The 20,565-nt window shown below is 35.9% G+C and overlaps 1 protein-coding gene across 2 annotated transcripts in view; it reads left to right on the top strand.

Moving 5' to 3' along the window:
- Positions 1 to 20,103, top strand: part of CIP2A (cellular inhibitor of PP2A) — a 32,512-nt gene extending 12,409 nt beyond the window's left edge. For both annotated transcript variants that reach the window (XM_058185772.1, XM_058185773.1), the window contains exons 8-21: positions 902 to 977; positions 4,690 to 4,914; positions 6,042 to 6,201; positions 7,443 to 7,584; positions 9,981 to 10,080; positions 10,374 to 10,492; positions 10,651 to 10,846; positions 11,320 to 11,394; positions 11,473 to 11,583; positions 11,895 to 12,091; positions 14,040 to 14,153; positions 14,692 to 14,774; positions 17,663 to 17,802; positions 18,793 to 20,103. In XM_058185772.1, coding sequence (XP_058041755.1) covers positions 902 to 977; positions 4,690 to 4,914; positions 6,042 to 6,201; positions 7,443 to 7,584; positions 9,981 to 10,080; positions 10,374 to 10,492; positions 10,651 to 10,846; positions 11,320 to 11,394; positions 11,473 to 11,583; positions 11,895 to 12,091; positions 14,040 to 14,153; positions 14,692 to 14,774; positions 17,663 to 17,802; positions 18,793 to 18,963 — 1,909 coding nt within the window. In that variant the 3' untranslated portion in view covers positions 18,964 to 20,103. The remainder of the gene's footprint in view (positions 1 to 901; positions 978 to 4,689; positions 4,915 to 6,041; positions 6,202 to 7,442; positions 7,585 to 9,980; positions 10,081 to 10,373; positions 10,493 to 10,650; positions 10,847 to 11,319; positions 11,395 to 11,472; positions 11,584 to 11,894; positions 12,092 to 14,039; positions 14,154 to 14,691; positions 14,775 to 17,662; positions 17,803 to 18,792) is intronic.
- Positions 20,104 to 20,565: the final 462 nt, after the last annotated feature.

Genomic DNA, 20,565 nt, shown 5'->3' with positions numbered 1-20,565 from the left:
GCAATTGTCCGAAGGTAAAAAGTAGGTCAGCTCCACTCCCCATCCCCAACCTAGCTTAATTTTTACCCATGTGCCTCGCCCCACCCATGCATCCTGGGGTGGGCAGGGTCTTCATTAGGGCTTATTTTTGGTGTAGGGCTTACATAGGGCGCACATGTACAAATCAATTTAGAGCTTATTTTTGGGATAAGTCTTTTTTTGGGGTGGGCAAACACGATAGTTCTCAACTTATGATTGGCTGGAAAATGGCAGTAATGAAGCAGTTTTATTTACTTTACTAATGTTCTGGTGCTACAAAATGTTTTGGAGTTCACGTTAACAAAGTAAAGCAAGCCTCTCCATTGTTGGGCTGCACAGAGCAATCCCACAAGCGGCTGTCATTTTCCAAGTGGACTCTTCTGGGATTTTACCATGTAGCCGCAAGCTGATCCTGAACGCAGCCACTCTGAAAATGACAGCCGCTTGTGGGATTGCAACAAGCACAGTCCCAGGAACGGAAAGCTTTCTTTTGCTTTGCTAATGTGACTGGAATCATACTGCAGTTCCCTAAGGGGCTATCAGTTCTGTAACAGCTGCTTCAGGGATCATGCCACACAGCCACAAGCATGTATTCAGCATGCCACTGTGCACATGCTGGGAGAGGAGGCTGCTGCACTGCACAAGTGCATGTAACCTGGAAAGAGGCCACTTTGGTGCGCTATTGAATGCAATCTTGTATTTCATGGTGGGTGTCTTTGGGGGTGGGGGATGGGAAACAGCAAGAACAACACACAACCTTGCCTGCCAGCTTCCCCATTATCTTTGCTTGTGGAAAATAGCAAAAGTTGCAAATTTATTTTTGCTTATCAAAATATTCATAGTTTCAACATCTTTTTACTCTTTTTTTCCTTCAAAATTATAGGTATGAACATTTTACATCTTGTCTTAATCAGGTGATAGGCCTCCTTCATGGAAAAGATTCTGATTCTTCAGCAAAGGTAGTTTCTAGGTGCACAAGTGTGTGTGTGTGTGTGTGTGTGTGTGTGAAGTAATTTTTTATATTATTGGTGAAATGCAGTAAACCACAATGATAAAAGTTACATCAGTGAATCTACATAACATCTACAAAATCTGTATAACTCACACGATTAAAGTAAGCTTAATATTAATGAAGAAAAATAAACTATAAAAACAAAAAACATGTAATATCAATTTAAGATTAATCTTAAATTATTAATCTTAACTCTATTAAAATTAATCTTAAATCATTAATCTTAACTCTAGATCATGTAGAAACAATGTTACTCCATTTCTCATTTTTAGAATATAAAATGTTTCAAAAGTTAATAACAAATATATAATATATCTTGTATCCATTCTTTAACATCAGGAAAACAATTTTCTTTCCATTTACATATATTTATAAAGCCTTGATAAGACTAAATCTCTCCTTAAAGTTCCCAATTTCATATTTTAGAAAATAGTTCAACTATTGTCTCTACTTTTTGGAACATTTTCTGGGACCCACTCTCCTGGTTTTTCAGAAATATCTGAAGACCTGGCTCTGCTGACTTTCTTAGGACTCATAGATGAGCATGCAGCCAGGGAGCTAGTTAGGCCTCCCTTCATCTTTTTAATTTTAATTATTTTAATCCTGTTTTTCTCTAATATAAATATATACAACCTTTATGCTTTTATATTTTAAATGTACACTACCCAGAGTTGCTCTGTGATGGAGATGGGCAGTTCCTAATTTTAGGGGTGAAATGCTCCCGGTTCGGACTAGCTCGCCCGATCCGATAGCGATGGCGGCTGGTGGTTCGGAGAACTGGTAGCAAAAATCCCTGGCCCCACCTCTTGCCTCTGCTGAGCTGTGCCATCATCAGAGGTTTGTGGTTTTTTTTACTTTTAAAAGCAGTTTTTCTTCAGCCAAAAAAAATGCCTTTAAAAGTAAAAAAAAAATAATGATGATCCCACGGCTTGGCTGGGATTGTCAGAACCCTTTAAACTCTTTTTTAACAACCTCTTCATCCGAAGAGGTTGTAAAAAAAAGGTTTTAAAAGGCTCCTCTGGCTATCCCAGCTGAGTTCCTCATCACCAGAACCTTAAAAAACATGTTTTCTACAAGCTCTTCAGCCGAAGAGCTTGTTAAAACAATTATTTTAAGATGTTCTGGGCTGCAATGAGGGAACTTCATCTGGGATCGTCAGAGGAGCTTTTAAAATCTTTTTTTCCTCTGGCGATCCCAGATGAGTTGCCTGATCTTCACAGGCTTTTAAAATCATTTTTAACAACTTCTTACAACAGCCCATGCCCACCCAATCGCCCCCTCCCTCACTTACCTATAATTGCTGCTCCTTTCGGGCTGGCAAACCATGCTTTACATCAGTTAGCAACTGAATCTGCCTGCCTAAAATCCATCTCCTTAGTGAGCAACTGAATCTGCCTGCTTTGCTGGCTGAGGAACTCTGGGAATTGAAGTCCACAAACCTTAAAGTTACTGAGGTTGGCGACCCCTGATCTAAAAAATATAAATAAAATAATAAAATAAAATATTTGTGCAGCTTTCTGAGATTTGGTGTGTTTCTGTAATGTTTCACTCTAACTAAACAAACAAACAAAATCTCACAAAACTATATGTGGCATTTTGTGTGTGTGTGTGTGAGTCAGTTGTGTTGTGTTGTGTGTGTAAAGTGTGAAAGTTGGTTTTTGAGCTTTTTGTAGCTGTGTGAGGTTCCTGCTTGTTGCAGGGGCCATTTTGAGTGAAGTGCAGCTGCTTTTACATTGTGTGTGTCAGTTGTGTTGTGTTTTGTGTGTGTAAAGTGTGAAAGTTGGTTTTTGGTACCTCTTATTGTTTTGTATACTTTGTTTATTATTTTTATTGTTATTGGCCACACCCACCCAGTCATCTGGCCACCAAGCCACGCCCACCAATTAAGCCACGCCCACAGAACCGGTAGGGAAATTTTTTATATTTCACCCCAGAGAGAGAGAGAGAGAGAGAGAGAGAGAGAGAGAGAGGGAGAATAAAATAATTAAATAAAATAAACAAAACAAAATAAAACAATGAAAGAACAGCTTAGTGTGGGGGTTAAGGCATCAAGCTAAAAACAAGACCACGAGTTTTAGTCCTGCCTTAGGTATGAAGCTAAGCTGGGGTAGCCTTGGATCATTCATAGTCTCAGCCCTAGGAAACAGGCAACAACATGCTGGGACCTGTCCAGGCAGTTGCCAGGAGTGTCTCCCCCCTGCAAGAAAGTTCAACTATAGTATAACTTTACTATCTCCCCTGCCTATGCTAACATGCTGAGACTTGAAATAAAAAAAGAACTGCGTAAAAAGAGCTCTTGTTTAAACACACACACACACACACACACACACACACACACAAAGAAAGAAAGAATTAACATTCAATTTTTAAAAAAATATTTTTAATCAAACAATATTTTCTGATGAATTAACTTCATTCATCAATCATATTTTATATTTCGTAAAACTTGAAACCATTGATTTTCCAAGACTTGGGAATTTATTTATTTATTTCATTCATTATTCATTTATTTACATAGCTGCCTTTCAGTTCCTTAACTATTTCAGTTCTTTGTCCACCCAGTTATTAAATTGAATATGTTAGATAGCTTTTCTAGTTAGCTTTCTTTTGGATGCCTAAGTCACATTTCTCTACTCACTGTCCCTCTAAATTAGTTCCTTTTCTATGTCATCAGTGCTATTCTCAGTTATCCTCTCTGTAGATTTTCCTTCCTGATTCTACATGCGTATTTCTTCTTCCTCTAGTAATCTCCCCTTCTCTTCTTCAACTGCTTCTATCATTTTGTTCCTTTATAATACAAATAGCAGTTCCATTTCACAGAAACTGACAGCGTGAACCAAAATCTCCTTTGCTTGACAAAATTGGTTGGATGGAAATTATAGAATCAATGATTCTCGGAATAATAGCATCCTTATATCCTTGTAAGGGAAAGGAGTTATTTTCAGTCACTGAATATCAGAAGAAAAGAGTGCTTTATTTTTCTATGTTCCTTTGTAATTCTTCCCCTTTGTATGCTTGTGTAGACTTTCAGTCCTTCTGATTGCTTTTTACTTGTGTCTGACCCCCCTCTGTGTGATGTATGTGTCTATGTGTCTCTTTGTGCCCTTTCCTATCTGTTTCATTTTCTGTGCCCGTGATCTATAACAACCGTTTTGTGGTTCTGACTGTCCTAGACTGTTCATGTCTATCACTTTGCTCTTCTTTCTGATTTTAAAACAGCAACTGAAAACGTAGATAGTAGGAAAACTATCAACTTTTTCTTACAGGCCACAATACCCTAAGAGCCTGTTTATTTGTCACACTTTCACAGATTCATTTGCTCACACAGCATCTTCTCAATAAATCCCCAAACATGAACTCCTGGAATAGTCAGATGCAATCCAAAATGATCAATGCTATGTTATGTCCCGAGATAAACTATACCTTCTTGAAGAGATAGGTCGCTAAAAATTTTTTTTTAAAAAAAATAATCAAACATTTTCAATGCTGCAAAACTGCTTAAAATACTGAATGAAATGAACAATTTGATTATTTTATTTTTTTAAAGTAGTATCTTAAAGCAATAGTGTGCTTCAGCAATAAAGCTTTGCATCATAAAGCTGAAACGGTAAATATTAGTGTAAAGAATGTTATTCTAATAATTCTTGTCTTTCTCTTAGATATTAGAATTGCTACTTGCATTTTGTTCAGTGACACAACTCCGTCATATTGTACGTCAAGCAGTACTGGAACCAAATGTAGCAGTCTCTGCAAGTACAAGACTTGCAACTCGTGCGAAGAATACTGACTCATCTATTGTTTTAGTACATTGGTCAAACCAGCCACTGGAAGTATCTGAAAAGTGTTCAAATCTTGCTTTGGAGCTATTCAGGGAGCTATTTGAGGTAATAGATTCAATGTGTTTTGGCTGTCGTGTTCGGTTACTTCTAGTTTTTTGTAGGAGGAATGTTGATGGTAGCAAAAAAATTATCAAGGAATCTGGTAATAGTTCTTTTTACTAATAAATTTGATTTAAAAGTATAAACTTGCATGAACTTCAGCTCATTTCATCAGATGCAAGGAGAAGCTAGTCTGATACCAGATTTAAATTAGGATGGCCAGGAAGGATGAGGAAGACAATTCTGGTATATAGATGCATGTGAGACAGATTACAATTTATAGCTTCCCAGAGTCTTCTTGAGTGGTGCAGGAGCTACCTAGATAATGATGATGATCATTGCAAGTAGTAATTACAATGTATTAAAAATGTATTTATTAAAACATTTTTAAGATTGCCTAACATCTTTTGAAATATGAGTTTAGCCATCTTTCTTAGTATCATTTTTTTAAGATAGTCACTGTGGTTTGTAACAGAATGTCCTGGGAGATTAAAACTCTATTATTTTGTCCTGATTTTGAGTTCTGATTATGTTGAGTTCATACAAATTATGTTCATTTGTATGAAGTTTGTCTTGTTTATTCTACATAGAATCAAAAGGACATTGTTGACATTTGATCACATAAGAGGAAGAATATATGAAGGGCACTTTTAAACCCATGTGTGTACTTGTTAGGACCTGCGAAGTAATAAAACATTTATATAAATGAACATTTGAAAATATTTAGGCAAAAACTAAAGATTTACAATTTTTTTTTATTTTAAAAAAAGTTTTATTTTTTTTCTCTAAGGAAGCGCCTGCCACCAACAATTTTATAAGTTCTTGTAATAAAATAACTCATAAATTATTATTTCATTTATGAAAAAGGGAAAGATACTCAAGATTGTGTTTATGGAAATCAGATCAGCAATTAACACTGATATTTTATAAATTAAAAATTAGTCTGTTTAAGCTAATATGTCTAAACTATAACCCTTTTAAAACTACAAACAATAAAATTAAGGTCAAATCAAATTTATATAAAATTTGTGATTGCATTTTTAAAAATAATAAATTGGATTCCACAATGTTTTGTGACGGGATAATTATTTAATTGTTTCAATGCCATTAAACTGATAATATTTCTGTTATAGGATGTTATTGATGCAGGCAATAGTGCAACTGCTGAACGCTTTGTGGATCTTCTTTTGCCCATTCTTCTCGACCATCTTCATTTTCCTGACCAGATACTAGACTATCTGCTGGCAAAGAAAAAATGTGAACGAATGATCAAGACTATTGATATCTTGATAGATATCCTTCTTGCAAATTTTTGTTATTGAGGATTGCGAAAAAATCATGTTTTTTAAATAAGATAAATTTATTTTAATTACATAAAACTTAAAAACAAATTCTCTATTAGATAACAATGCACAAAGGGAAAAAAAAGATTTAAGCCAAAATAGAGACACTCATCTAGATAATTTTAAAACAGAACAGGACAGTAAAACTTTTAAAAAAATGTTTAAACATTTTTCTTGGTGTTTTATATAGGAAATGCCTATGCATCAATAATTGGTACTTAATACTGACTTATTTCTTGACTTACTTTCTTTTCAATGTCTGGATTTTTGTTGCATGACACCTTATACACCTAGCAGAAGTATTTGCCATTATAAATTTATAATATTCAACAGAAATTAAGAAAAATTAGACTATAATAAAATTATAAGTTATTATTTGACTTATTTGGGAAATTGTGGTAAAATAAAGAAGAGCATTTTTCATTTGCCTGTTACTGTGGGCATTGCTTGAAGATTCACAAGTTTTTAACGTTACTTTGAATTAGATTTATTTTCCTGTTTAGACTTTCAGTTTGCATCACTAGGGAGTTTTACTTAACAGACAATCCTTGCTTACTGATCACAATTGGGACCAGAAATTCTGTCACTAAATGCCATGACGGCTAACTAAAAAAATCAGGGGGCTTACAACTTTGCATCTGCTTTTGACATTAAGCAAATTCCTGCAGTCATCAAGCAAGATATCATGGAATAGCAACTTGCAATTCCCCTTCCATGTTCTCTATGAAGTCTGCTTGTTAGAAGCGGGTTGTGAAGCATGTAAATAGCACTCATGTGACCATAGATGCTACGATGTGAAGTTTGATTGCCAAGCTCTTTTTTTTCCTAACCAAAAGAGAATATATGTAGCTCAAGGTTGAATTGTGAACCTCTTGATGTTTCTGAGTTTGGTTGTTTGCTTGCAGATTACATCATGGAGTTTGCTTCCTATTTGTTCCCTGTTAATATAAAAGCTTCCAGTATTGCCTTCCAGTATTAGTGGATATGTTATTTTTCTCCTTTGTAGTTTCTTGGGTATTTTCTTTGGATTGTTTATCTGATGTTAATTGCTCCTTTTTTTTTCTCCAACCATCAAAACGTGAGAGGTTGTTAAACAAAACAACCAGTACGTGAGGAATATAACAGTATTCGTTAGTGAATTTAACCATAAACTGAATATTTCAGGAAAACAGAGTCCTTAACAAAATGTACCTCTTTGTGCAGATGATATGCTGAAAATGCATGTCATTAAAGTTTTAACAGCTAGCAAGTGTGCTACTTTAATAGAACACCAATTTACTTCTAGTGGAATTGATTTTAGTTTTGGGACAAAGTTTATGGACTGTGAATTGAGGTAAGCACAACCTAGTGTTTTTATCATTCTTTTTTATTGTTTTCCAACCCGTAACTTTGTATTTCAAAAGAATGAATTCAAATTTTGCAGGGATTAATCTCTATTATGAGCCGTGGTGGCTTAGTGGTTAGAATGCAGTACTACAGTCTTCTTTTGCTGACTGCTGGCTGACTGCAATTTGGCAGTTCGAATCTCATGAGGCTCAAGGTTGACTCAGCCTTCCATCCTTCCAAGGTCGGTAAAATGAGGACCCAGATTGTTGGGGGCAATATGCTGACTCTGAAAATCCCTCAGATAGGGTGTAAAGCACTGTGAAGCAATATATAAGTCTAAGTGCTATTGCTATTATATTTTTATGAAGCACTTATAGCTAACAAACTTTCCCTAAAATTCATAGCCTGTGATTCTATTTTAGCTGGAATTTAATGTATAAATATGGGATTGTAATAATTCAACAATTACTGTTTTTTAACTTTGCCATTCTTTTTTCATCAAGTTAAAAACAAAGTTTTTCAGAGTTCTATTGAATTGTAATAGGCTCTTATTATAAGCATTTTACACTCCAGAATTTAAAGCAGTGTTGCAAACCTTTTCGGTACCAACTGCCAAAATGGGAGCATGCATACGCCGGAAACCAGAAAAGCAAATGACCTGGTCTTCCGGTTTCTGGCGCGTACGCACACACAAAGACCAGCTGTCTGGTGTGCATGTGCTGGCTTTGCCTTGCCTTTTGGGGGTCTTCACGCTTCCATGCCCACCCCCTGGTCCCCTTCGGGGTGGCAGGACATCCCGAACAATGACCGGTTCCACAGCCCCAGACAGAGAGAAAGTTAGGTGGGGAATGCTGCCTCCCTCCACTGCCAAGCCGGAGCCCCTTTCTGGCCTCAGAGGTAAGGGGCGTTGGCATTCCCGGGGCTTGGCTTGGGGGACCAGCAGGATTGGAGCAGGATTGCCAGCACAGCCCCCCCCCTTATCCCGCGGTGGCATCTTCCCAGTTCCTGGCTGGCCTAGCTGTTACCCCTTGGTGTCTCCATTTTGCACTCTCCTTTGGCCCTCCTGGGGCAGCTTGCCTCCCCGACGGGGGCTCTTCCTTTTCCTCCTGGCTGCTCCAACATCCTGGCCAGAAGTGGCAGGGTGAGAACCGCCGCCCCCACTCGCAGGAGCAGTGGGCGGGGTGGCTGGCTGCCCAGCCAGCAAACAGTGCCCCATGCGCCGGAGCCGGCCAGGTGCTCTGGACCACGGATGTGCACCGGTACTAGGCTGGAGGGCTGGGGCTGCGCAAGAAGCCTGCTCAGGCAGGGTGGGAGGGAAGGAAGTCCCGGCCCACCCGTCCTGGCTGGTTGCTCTGCTCCTCTTGCTCTTCTGGGTTCTGGTACGCCAGCCACCTGGTCTTCACATGTGCGGGACCACCAGAAACTGAAAGAGGAAACCAGAAGGAAACATGTGGTTGGTGTGCATGTGTGTGCCAAAAACCGGAAATCATCTTTCTGACACGCGCATGCGCACCGGGCGGCTGCTCTTTCGGTTTCTGGCTCTTCTGGCATGCATGCCATAGGTTTGCCATCAGAGGTTTAGAGTATTCCTAAATAAGAAACACAATAACCGTGGAATTATGTGTAACAGTCCCACATCAGTATTCAAAAGAAAGTCTAAATAGAAGTACAAGTATATATTCATTTAAACATAAATGGATGAACGCTTGCAAAAATAAGGAACTACTTTATCAAAGGTTACCCAAATGTAACCTTATTCCTGTTTTTTCTGCTCAGCATGGGAATAGTATGCGTAGTGAAAATAGAAATGTTGCTTTATCTTTTCGGATGTATGAACAAGGCAACTAAAGGTTCTGTTCAAGATCAGCTTTTCCCCTCTCTTCCAAAAGATGAGTCCAATTGAAAGTGTGGCAGAATTTCAAACCTTTCAGTCATGTATTTTCCCATTGATCTATCTATCTGCAGTTTGGCAGTTCAAATCTTACTAGGCTCAAGGGTGACTCAGCCTCCCATCCTTCTGAGGTTGGTAAAGTAGAACCCAAATTGTTGGGGTCAATATGCTGATTTTAAACTGCTTACAGAGGGCTGTAAAGCACTGTGAAGTGGTATATAAGTCTAAGTGCTATTGCTATATATTATAGCCAAAAATTTTAGTCCACTTTATCATCTTTAAACTGTTCTTCCTGTTTCAAACTTCCACAAAAGCTTATACATTTCTGCAATTACTACACAATGGTACTTCAAATTTTATCTTATTTTGCCCCAAACCATGTCTTTATTTTTCTAATCTTCTGGATAACTGCAGATGGAAAGCCTATATCTGTCTGTCATTACTTAAAGTAATTACTGGTATTTTAATTTTGAATGCTTATTCATTATAAAATGTTCTCTTAACATTTTTAGCAAACTTGCTGCTGATCTAATCTTAAAAACACTGGATCTGATGAGTAAGCTTAAGCAGTTGGTTCCTAACATGGAAGTCAGCTTTTACAAAGTTCTTCAGGTACAAAGTTTTAAATATTTATATTAATCACTCTAAAAATGATACATGCCATTCTGATCATTTTCTAACAAATAATAAGTCTTATTAGACTTATTAGTCTTATTAGACTTATCAAACAAACCTCCATAGCCTTTAAAAACATAAATATCACCTGGGGAGGTGAAAAAGGGCTGGAAGGAAGGTGATGCCCAAAATTTATCACTTGTACTATTTGTGCAAAATCCTGTGTAAACCACTGCTGGCTGTTTTGAAAAAGAAAGTTTTTTTTTAACTAACAAGTGCTCTATATCTAGGACCAACGCTTGGTTACCCCTTTGGCTTTTGCTTTAACATCAGACCACAGGGAACAAGTTCAAGCAGGACTGAGAATATTATTTGAAGCAGCCCCATTGCCAGATTTTCCTGCCATAGTGTAAGTTTCCTATTGTTTCTTTAAAAAAAAATATGTCTTTCATAAAAATGTTTTTGAAAATCTACCTTGAGACCCTGCCGTTATTTCACATTTTGATCTTATTCTATAAGACACACTTTCCCACTGATACCACCTCTTGTGTGTAATGCTTTTATTAGGCTTGGTGAAAGTATTGCAGCCAATAATGCTTACAGACAACAGGAATCTGAGCATGTCTCTAAAAGAAGTCACCTGCAGGCATCCATGACTTCTGTAAATTCAGTAAAGTCCTCCAATGTTTGCCATCCCAATGATGGTGATGCTGCAACTTTCAACATTCAGGACCTGATTCACAAACTCCAAACTGGCTTGGAGGTTAGTGCTTTTAACACAAACATGAAAACATTTTTGTCTTGATATAAAATTAAACCTCAGTACAGTGTAGCTCAGTGTGGGACTTAAATCTACAGTACTCAGAAATTTGGACAAATTCCGCTAAATATCTGAGTGAAGGAAATGGAAGTACATTGATTTTGTAAGACAATAAATATGAAGCTTGTTCATAATTACAGTGCCTTAAAATCAATATGCTATAGAATCAATTAATATGGAAATAAATGGATTTTCATTTGTTATGTTTTGATACACATTAGTTATAGGAGCACAGAAAATGTTGTTTTGTAATATTTCAATAATTATATTAATACCATTAATATGTATGATGTCACTTTGTGAACAGAACTTGTGTAGTCATTCCTCATATCAAGTTTTTTATTTGTCCATATAGGTACAATTTTGAATTAAGATTTGCATATTGCTTTAGCTTATATTATGAACATTTCCAACAGATGAAGGAATCAGTCACAGACATCAGAGTATCTGAAATAATAGAAGTATATGAACAGAAACTGTCTGCATTGGCAGTGAGTATATTTAATAAGACTTTTATTCAAGTATATGCTCTGAATGTGCAGTTCATTTTACAATAATTTTCTTTTTAGTCCAAGGAAACAAGGTTGCAGGACCTTTTGGAAGCAAAGGCATTAGCTCTTTCTCAAGCTGATAGACTTATTGCCCAGTATCGTTGCCAAAGAGCTCAAGCTGAATCTGAGGTGGGTAAAGCAGAATTATCATATAAGGATTCATTTATTAAGTATGTACATCTGTCAATATAAAATTGCTTATGTAATCTGCCTTGTTTTGTATTTGAAAATAAACTCTAGATTATATATTTCACTTACTTGGCAGGATCCTTTTATGATTGTAGATATTTGTACATCTGCAAATTATGCTTTAAAGGCTAATTTGCTGTCTGGGTTCTTGAAATTTAAAAGCCTGGTTTAGTATTAGCATGGTTCATTGGTCTAGTGTCCTAACATTTCATTCACACAATGGAACTGTCATTTTGCACAAATTCCAAAAGGCTCGGACGCTTGCTTCAATACTGAAGGATACAGAAAGAAAAAATGAAGATCTGGAGTCACTATTGAAAGCGCAGCAGACAGAATCTGAACGGGCACAAAGTGATATTGAACAACTATTTCAGCATAATCGGAAACTGCAAACAATAGCAGAAGACTATGAAATACTGAAAAGATCTTCCATTGATCTGCTTCAAAAGTAAGATATAACCCTGCTAAGCATTTCTTCATAGGAAAAGAGAGATTGCACTCAGATATAATTGCTTATATCATCAGCAAAAGGATAAATATGGAGATTTTATTTTTATTGACAAATAGAAGTTGTAGGCTCTATAATTAAAGGAACATTGTTATGTGTCGAACCAATCCAGTTATACCTAGCATTATATATACATATATATATTATATACAAGCACATATAATGAAAGAAAACGATAGGACAGGAACGGTAGGCACTTTTGTGCACTTATGCACGCCCCTTATAGTCCTCTTAGGAATGGGGTGAGGTCAATGGTAGACAGTTTTTGGTTAAAGCTTTTGGGAGTTTGAGAAGAGACCACAGAGTCAGGTAGTGTGTTCCAAGCATTAAAAACTCTGTTACTAAAGTCATATTTTCTGCAATCAAGATTGAAGCGGTTAACATTAAGTTTGAATCTATTGTTTGCTCTTGTATTATTGCGATTGAAGCTGAAGTAGTCTTTAACAGGAAGGACATTGCAACAACTAAATTGAACCCTTTGCTAATCTTATTCTACATAGGTATGAGAAAGTTATTTCATAAGATCCTATTACTCATTTGTGAAAACAACAATAACGTTTGACTAGCAAACTGCAAAATTAGGTCTTAATTAGGTCTGAATGAATTCCGCCGACTCCAACATGACCTGTGTTTAACACAGAGAATCATCTAATGATCTCTGTGACCAAATTACAAGTTATTGTGTTCTCTTTGCTGACAATGTCAAACTATTTAACACCACCGACAATACAGCTACCCTTCAAAAAGACCTTGACTTAATGTTTCTTAGTTGTGGGAACTTTTTTATCATACCCTCTAATAGGTAAGGCAAAATGATAGAAATAGAAGCAACTGAAACCACAAGTTTTGCAAAAAAAATCTTCCCCAAAATAAAAACAAAAACAAAGAATGAACAAAACTCTAAGAGAGAAAATGCCTATTGAAGCAATGTAAAGAACATCTTAAAGAGTTCACATTGTTTGGAAATTGGGAAGTATCTTGGTGAATAGCTTGTTTGTCTATAGATCTCAAAACAATTTGTATAAGTAAAAATATAAGTCCCCCTGGACTTCGTCAACTATCCGACCTTCGGACCTTTCGCCGCGAACTTAAAACCTATTTATTCCATCTAGCTGGACTGGCTTGATTTAAAAAATTTTAATTTACTTTTATGGGTTTTAAATTTTTGTAAATTTTTATAGGGTGTTATTGTATTTTAAATTTTTGGCCAATTGAATAAGTTTTTTAAGGGGTGTTCTTAATATTATATGTATTGTTTCTCTTTGTATTTTTATTCTGGCTGTGCACCGCCCTGAGTCCTTCGGGAGAAGGGCGGTATACAAATTAAAATATTATTATTATTATTATTATTATTATTATTATTAAAATTAACTGCAGATGTTACGTGTTTCTTGTTGATAGATCAGATTCTGTTGTCTCTTTTATTACTAGAAAATAAGTTTATTGCTTATTGTTCAAAAATCATATTTATATTCCATGCAAGCTGCGTAGAGCTTAAAGATTTGTCATGCAATTAGTTGGTGACAAGATTTTTTTAGAAAAATGTGTACTCTGATCAGAATTCCTCATGGAATATGTTTCAGTGCTGAAAGTTGAATTGAAAGTGGTAAACCCAAAATTCCAAACATAGAGAAAGAGGATAAATGTTTTGAATTTGATAGGAGGTTCTAATATATACCAATATAAAACAATATTTATAGTTCAGGGTTGAACTAAGGTTTTGTTGCACTGATGATATTACCTAGTTGGGTAATGAAACATTTGCAAGAAAACAACAAAACTCAGAGAGCACCAAGAACCCCACACTCTAATATATGTTATCAAATATTACATTATGGAAATTGCATAGCATTCACTCCTTTTAATCGTAATAATTTGAAAATTTTAGACATGAAACTATTGAAAAGCAGTATAACAATCTGCAGGGAATGTGTAATTCACTGAATAAACAACTTGAGACCCTTAAAAGACTGAATGAATCGCTGAAGCAACAGAATGAAAAGTAAGTTAAGTTCTTTTGAAAAGTTTAAAGAAAGCTACATTTAAATTAAATGGTTTTGTTGAAAGAAAAGTTGTATAGATCTTTTTTTGGTCAAACAGCCATGATAAAGATTATTCAGTAATTGGGGACAAATGATTATTAGTAAAATTAAAATTATTTTTAAATAAAAATATTTTTGAATTTATTTCCTGTTGCTAAGATTCCCATGTTTATATTGTTGTATGACTTTGAGCTCATATGTCTATTCCAATTGTACTGTCTACTTTTTTTCTCACTTGCCACCCATCCAACTTCAACTTTTTATCTGATTCATTTTTTTTCTTAAATCTTCTTTTCAACATTGTTAAATAACATGAAAACTTTCATTTGGGTCTGGGGTGCTTCTCTCTGTTGAAGGTACGTCATATGAAAATAAACTTTGATAACAAGTAAGGCTGTTTTTGGTGTACATAGCTACAGTATGATACTTAGAGGCATATCATTATTTTTCATATTTATTTTAATATGTGAAATCTAATATTTATGCTTACAATTTCAGAACCGTCGCTCAGCTTCTCGAAACAGAAGAACATAGAAAACAATTGAACAAACAGATCCAAGAAAAAGATGAACAAATATCAAGTTAGTACTTATAAATGTATCAACTTTTTCATACATATTGTTGATAAAGAGTAAAAAAATGCATGTGTTCCATTATATTTGTTGGGTTCTTCATACTCCCTTAGCTTGGTTGTTTTCTTGAAGACATTTCATTGCCAGACTGTTTATATCATTATATATTTTATATTTGACAAGCTGTAAACCTGCAATTTTATGTTCTCTTTTAAGACATCTCAAAGACAAGAAGTATTTCAAAACCCTGTTTTCTAACTTGTGCAGAAGAATCTGCCTCTAATGCCTCTGGTATAAAGCATGCAAGTCCTGCTCCCTAATTTTAGAAAGCCAAGCAAAAAAATTAGACAAGCTGAATCCTAATCTGGTCTCCAAACAGGCAGGGAACTATTTTATTTCAAGTGTTATTCATGCTAGTCAGAAAACCTAGAAAAGCAAATGTTTTAAAAAATAAAATGCTACTCCCTATCTTCTGCCCAACAGAAGGCCATAATCCCTTAGAGCCTAGGACAGTGATGGTTAACCTTTTTGCCATTGCATGCCAGGAGGGGGTGGGTGGGGGGTTGTGTGTGTGTGTGTGTGCCCACACCCATAATTCTATGCACCCTGCACATGCGCGCACGACGCCCCTGCTCCCTCCCCCCCCCGCTCCTGGCACGCAATAGCCTGGTAGGCCCGTTTTTCTCTCTCACCTGGCTCCAGAACCTTTCTAGGAGTCTGTGGGGGGGGGGCCTCCCGAAAACGGCCTTCCCCACCCCACTAGAGGTCCTCCGGAGGCCGAAAACGGCCCATTTTCCAACTTCCAGTGGGACCGGAAGTCCCATTTTTTTGCTGTCCCCCAGGACCTCTCTAGGAGTCTGGGGAGGGTGAAAACGACCATTCCCCCCCCGGAGGTCCTCCAGATGCCAGAAACGGCCCGTTTGCCAACTTTTGGTGGGACAAGGTAGAGCAGAGGCCTGCCAAAGGAAACTGCTAATTCCACCCCCCACAGTGTCAGGGACTAAGCATAAAGTCAGGCATTCTGCCCTCCATACCTGAGTGCCCATCACCAGGGCAGGATCCTGCCATTCCTATCTGCTAGATTTCACCACTCCTGTACTGTTTAGGATCTGATTTTTGCCTAATTTAATTTATAGGCCAGAGATCTTTCCTCACTAGGCAACCTGATTATTTTTGACAAACAGCATATTCCATGACAACTAGTCCTTGAGTTACAACAATTCGCTGAGTGACCATTCAACAGCATTGAAAAAAGTGACTTATGACCATTTTTCACACTTACGACTATAATAGCCTTCTCATAGTCGTGTGATCCAAATTCAGACTCTTGGCAACTGAATCATATTTGTTTTGTTTTGTTTTGTTTGTTTTGTTTAATTTATACCCCGCCCTTCTCCGAAGACTCAGGGCGGCTTACAGTGTATAAGGCAATAGTCTCATTCTATTTGTATATTTTTTACAAAGTCAACTTATTGCCCCCCCAACAATCTGGGTCCTCATTTTACCTACCTTATAAAGGGTGGAAGGCTGAGTCATTTGTCATCATATTTGTGACGGTTGCAGTGGTCTGGGGTCATGTGACCTTTTGACAAGCAAAGTCAACAGGGAAGCCAGGTTCACTTAACAACTGTGTGACTACTTTAACAAGTGCAGTGATTCACTTAACAACTGTGGAAAGAAAGATTGTAAAATGGGGCAAAACTGACTTTACCCTTAGCAACAGAAATTTTGAGCTAAATTGTGATCGTAACTCGAGGACTACCTGTACATGGACCTATTATTAAAGGCGAAGAAAAACCTTTGGCAAACAGTAACTGTAATGCTGAAAGTACAAGGCATTTTCATTGGTGATAATAGAAACGGAAATACCACACTTTCTTCATTTGGCCAAATAACAGATCTCTCATCGTGAGTTAGAAACGGTAATTGTTGTAGCCAGATATATTGAGAAAACATGGCTACGCTAATTAATTATTGTAAGTTGCTGATTTATTTATTTATTTATTTATTTATTATTTAAATTTGTATACCGCCCTTCTCCCGAAGGACTCAGGGCGGTTCACAGCCAAGTAAAAAATGAAAATACATTATAGATACAATTAAAATACTAGTAAAAAACTTATTTGAATTGGCCACAATTAAAATTTAGAAATAAAACCCATTAAAAACCCATAACTTAAAAAAAAACTAACCCAGTCCAGCGCAGATAAATAAGTAAGTTTTGAGCTCATGAAAGGTTCGAGGTCCGGAAGTTGACGAAGTCCTGGGGAGTTCGTTCCAGAGGCGGGGAGCCCCACAGAAGGCCCTTCCCCTGGGTGTCGCCAGACGACACTGTCGCGCCGACGGCACCCTGAGGAGTCCCTCTCTGTGAGAGCGCACGGGTCGGTGAGAGGTATTCGGTAGCAGCAGGCGGTCCCGTAAGTAACCCGGCCCTATGCCATTAGTTATGCCATTAGTTAAATTGTATTTAACTAATACAAGCAACTTCTTTGGTTCAGAATAAATTATTCATATGCAAGGCAAATTAGGCAAAAAAATATATATGTGAGTTCATATGTTCCACGGAGCTGGAATGTGATTTCTTTGGATTTGGTTTAGTGGCACCTGTCATTTTGGCTACCAAAGAAGCCATGGTTAAGTGAGTTGTAGCTAAATGCAATATTACAATTTGTTTCTTAAAATTCCCATTTCAAGTATGTTTTTGCACTAAACTGAAAAATGCATCTTAATAAATAAGACAAATGCTGAGGACTGTAAAATGTGAGCAGTCAATGTTCAGCAGATGGCAGTGCTGCACAATTCATGCAACGATAGTTGTGGGAAAGTATTAGTGTCCAAAAGTTTTGCAGTAAACCACTTTGGGGAAAAAACTTTTTTTCTTACGTATTTTTCAAAAGATTTACAGCAGAAGATAAAAGTTCAAGAAGAAAAACTAAAAGCCAGACAGAAGGAAAAAATAGATATGGAGGACAAAATGGACATTCTTAGAAAAGAGCTAAGTAAAACTGAACAGGCAAGAAAAGAACTGAGTATTAAGGTAAGTTATTTATTTAATTTAGGATTATTTGGGTGTTGCCACTTCTTGTGACTCTAGGGAATATAAAATAAATTCATTGTCAGTATGTATACATGTTGAGCAAAATAAAATAACAAATGGATAGAGGTTGCAAATACAGCTAGAGATATATTGAATTAAATGAGATACATTTTTGAGTAAATAAGACTGCCTTCTTAAGAGTCATAAAAAATAATAGACATTAAACAACTTACATCGTTACATTATAGTACCTTAGAATCCTAATCTGTGGTGGGGGTGGGGGTGTGTTTAAGATGATTATTTCTAACAATCAGGGAAAACATCAATTTTCTTAAATGTTTATATTTAAAAGTCTAAAGAGATTTATTTGTGATTGTTGATTTATGATTTATTGGTTTTGTGATTGTAAGCTGTCCAGAGTTGCTTAAGGTAGGTAGCCATATAAATCTTTTAAATAAATAAATAACATTTAGACTTTCACTTCAAACCTTTGCATATAAGGGCGGGAATCAGTTAAGCTTTTTCTGATTTTAAATTACAACTGCTTTGATTTTATTCTGATCCAAACTACACCAGATACATCACTGTTTAAATAACTGTTTCGATAATAGTGTGTACTGGTGATAAGGTAATCCATAGTATGACTCACTGTAATTTGAATTTACAGAAAGCACAACCTTGGTCAAAGCTTTTCCCCCCCTCTTTATTTATATTAAATTGATTCTCTAAAATTTAGATGATTATAGTTTATCAATTGAAACATCTTCAAAAATATACTTAGCACAATCAATAATTAACAACCAAACCACTTCAAAATATATTTTATGAACTATTGTCTAATTGCCAACTGGTTTGTCAGTTTACTGTAGATGTTCTAAGTAATTGCTGTTACCTATAGTGTGGAATTTATGGCAGTTTGATTTCACCCAAAGTGAACAGAGAATGCATGTTTGTTAGTTATATTAAATAGTGTATAATATGTATTTTCAGGCATCTTCTTTGGAAGTTCAGAAGTCACAGTTGGAAGGACGACTAGAAGAAAAGGAGGCTTTAATCAAGCTTCAGCAAGAAGAATTAAACAAACATTCTCATATGATTGCAATGATTCATAGCTTAAGTGGTGGTAAACTAAATGCAGAAACAGTGAATCTCAGTTTATAGAGCAGATTTTCTAAATATGCAATTAATGTCATTTTATGTTTTGTTATGAAAAACATTTTAGGTAACTTTCCTTGAAGATATTGTGGCTTTTATGAATAGCAGGCTACATTCTATTCATTTTGACACCAATATCTATATCGCTACTGGTTGCCTTGTTTATGAATTTAACAAGGACTAGATATAATTTTAGAAAACCTAAATAAAAAACCATTTGATGCCCAAACTATCAACTATGATAGATTTATTTAAGTTAGTAATTCTACTCTTAAACTGATTTTACAAAAGCTTTCATTTCCTTGTATACAAAATGTAGCTGAAATCTTGCTGGTTAACCTATACATTCAAAATGAGAGTATGCAAATATATATATATATTATGTAGAAAAATGTTTTAAGTCTTATATTACAATACAGACATACATTAATGAATTGCACATTTAAAAGAGTTCTGAATCCCCTACCACCACCAAAAAAAACCCAAACAGAATAAAAGCTCGGTTTTCATATATTCAGTTTTCTTTATGGTGTAAATGTCAAATAATTCTATACATAGTTTTTCAGATGTAGAGATTTCTGAAGTTAATAGCCACCGGTTGTTTTTGTTCCTTTTAAAAATATTCTAAAAATTTTCTAGTATTTATTAGAAACCTATTTTTTGCTTAAGATAGACAAAAATAGTGTATATTTTTAAACTATTGCATGAATATATTTTAAAATAATGAAATAACTTTCAACAACTATGTGTAGTTTAAAAATCAACTTACAACATATAGGGCAAGGACTTATTTTCCTATTGTACTTTATATATCTGTCCTCTTTAATGATATAATGAAACTTGATTATGTTTGGAGACACTGAAACTCCAAAACAATTAGTATTAATTCCACTTAAGAGGGTAGTGATCATATGCCAACATTTCAACAAATACCTTTACATTTTAAATTCTATGTGTCAGTCTTCTTCTTTAACTATGTGCAATTGATGCTGTCAATTATATTTTTGAAAGCTATTGTCTCCAACTTGGCAGTGGTATTTGACATTTAAATGAAGTATTTATTATGGACTCTAGTGGTCTTTTTATATTTTTGTTGTACTTGCCATAATTTGTCTCTGGAAAATGAAATAAATAACACTGAAGTTATGCATGGATCTTTGATTGATGAATGATGGTTTACTTTTTTCTTCCAATTTATCTTGACTTGGAACTTCCATGAGCAGTTCATCATTAGTTCCACAATCAGCCCCTTGCCATTTTTCCTATAATAACTGAGGTCTTCCATATTTTTCTTTTCCATCAAAAAACCTGTTTGTGTATGCAGTCTAATGATGCCATGTGTGATATACTGTACTGTACATTTTGTTTGTTGGAATGTTAGTAATGAAAACCACTGGATTGGGAAAAATTGGTATGCCATTCTCCTACTCCATTTCTATTTCTTACATCATGCTTTCCAGCTAGGTTGTCCTCCTGAACATTTCCAACTTTGGCATTCCAAACTGCAACCACAAGCAGAGTGCTTACATATATTGTCAATTTCAGATTCAACTTGAGCAGATAACCTGTCAATCTCCTCCCCTGTATCAATGGTTGAGGCATAAAATT

The sequence above is a fragment of the Ahaetulla prasina genome, chromosome 5 (genome assembly GCF_028640845.1).
Source record: "Ahaetulla prasina isolate Xishuangbanna chromosome 5, ASM2864084v1, whole genome shotgun sequence".
NCBI classification, from domain to species: domain Eukaryota; kingdom Metazoa; phylum Chordata; class Lepidosauria; order Squamata; family Colubridae; genus Ahaetulla; species Ahaetulla prasina.
The sequence above is the reverse complement of the archived record's forward strand: the minus strand, read 5'-3'. Positions and strand labels throughout refer to the sequence as shown.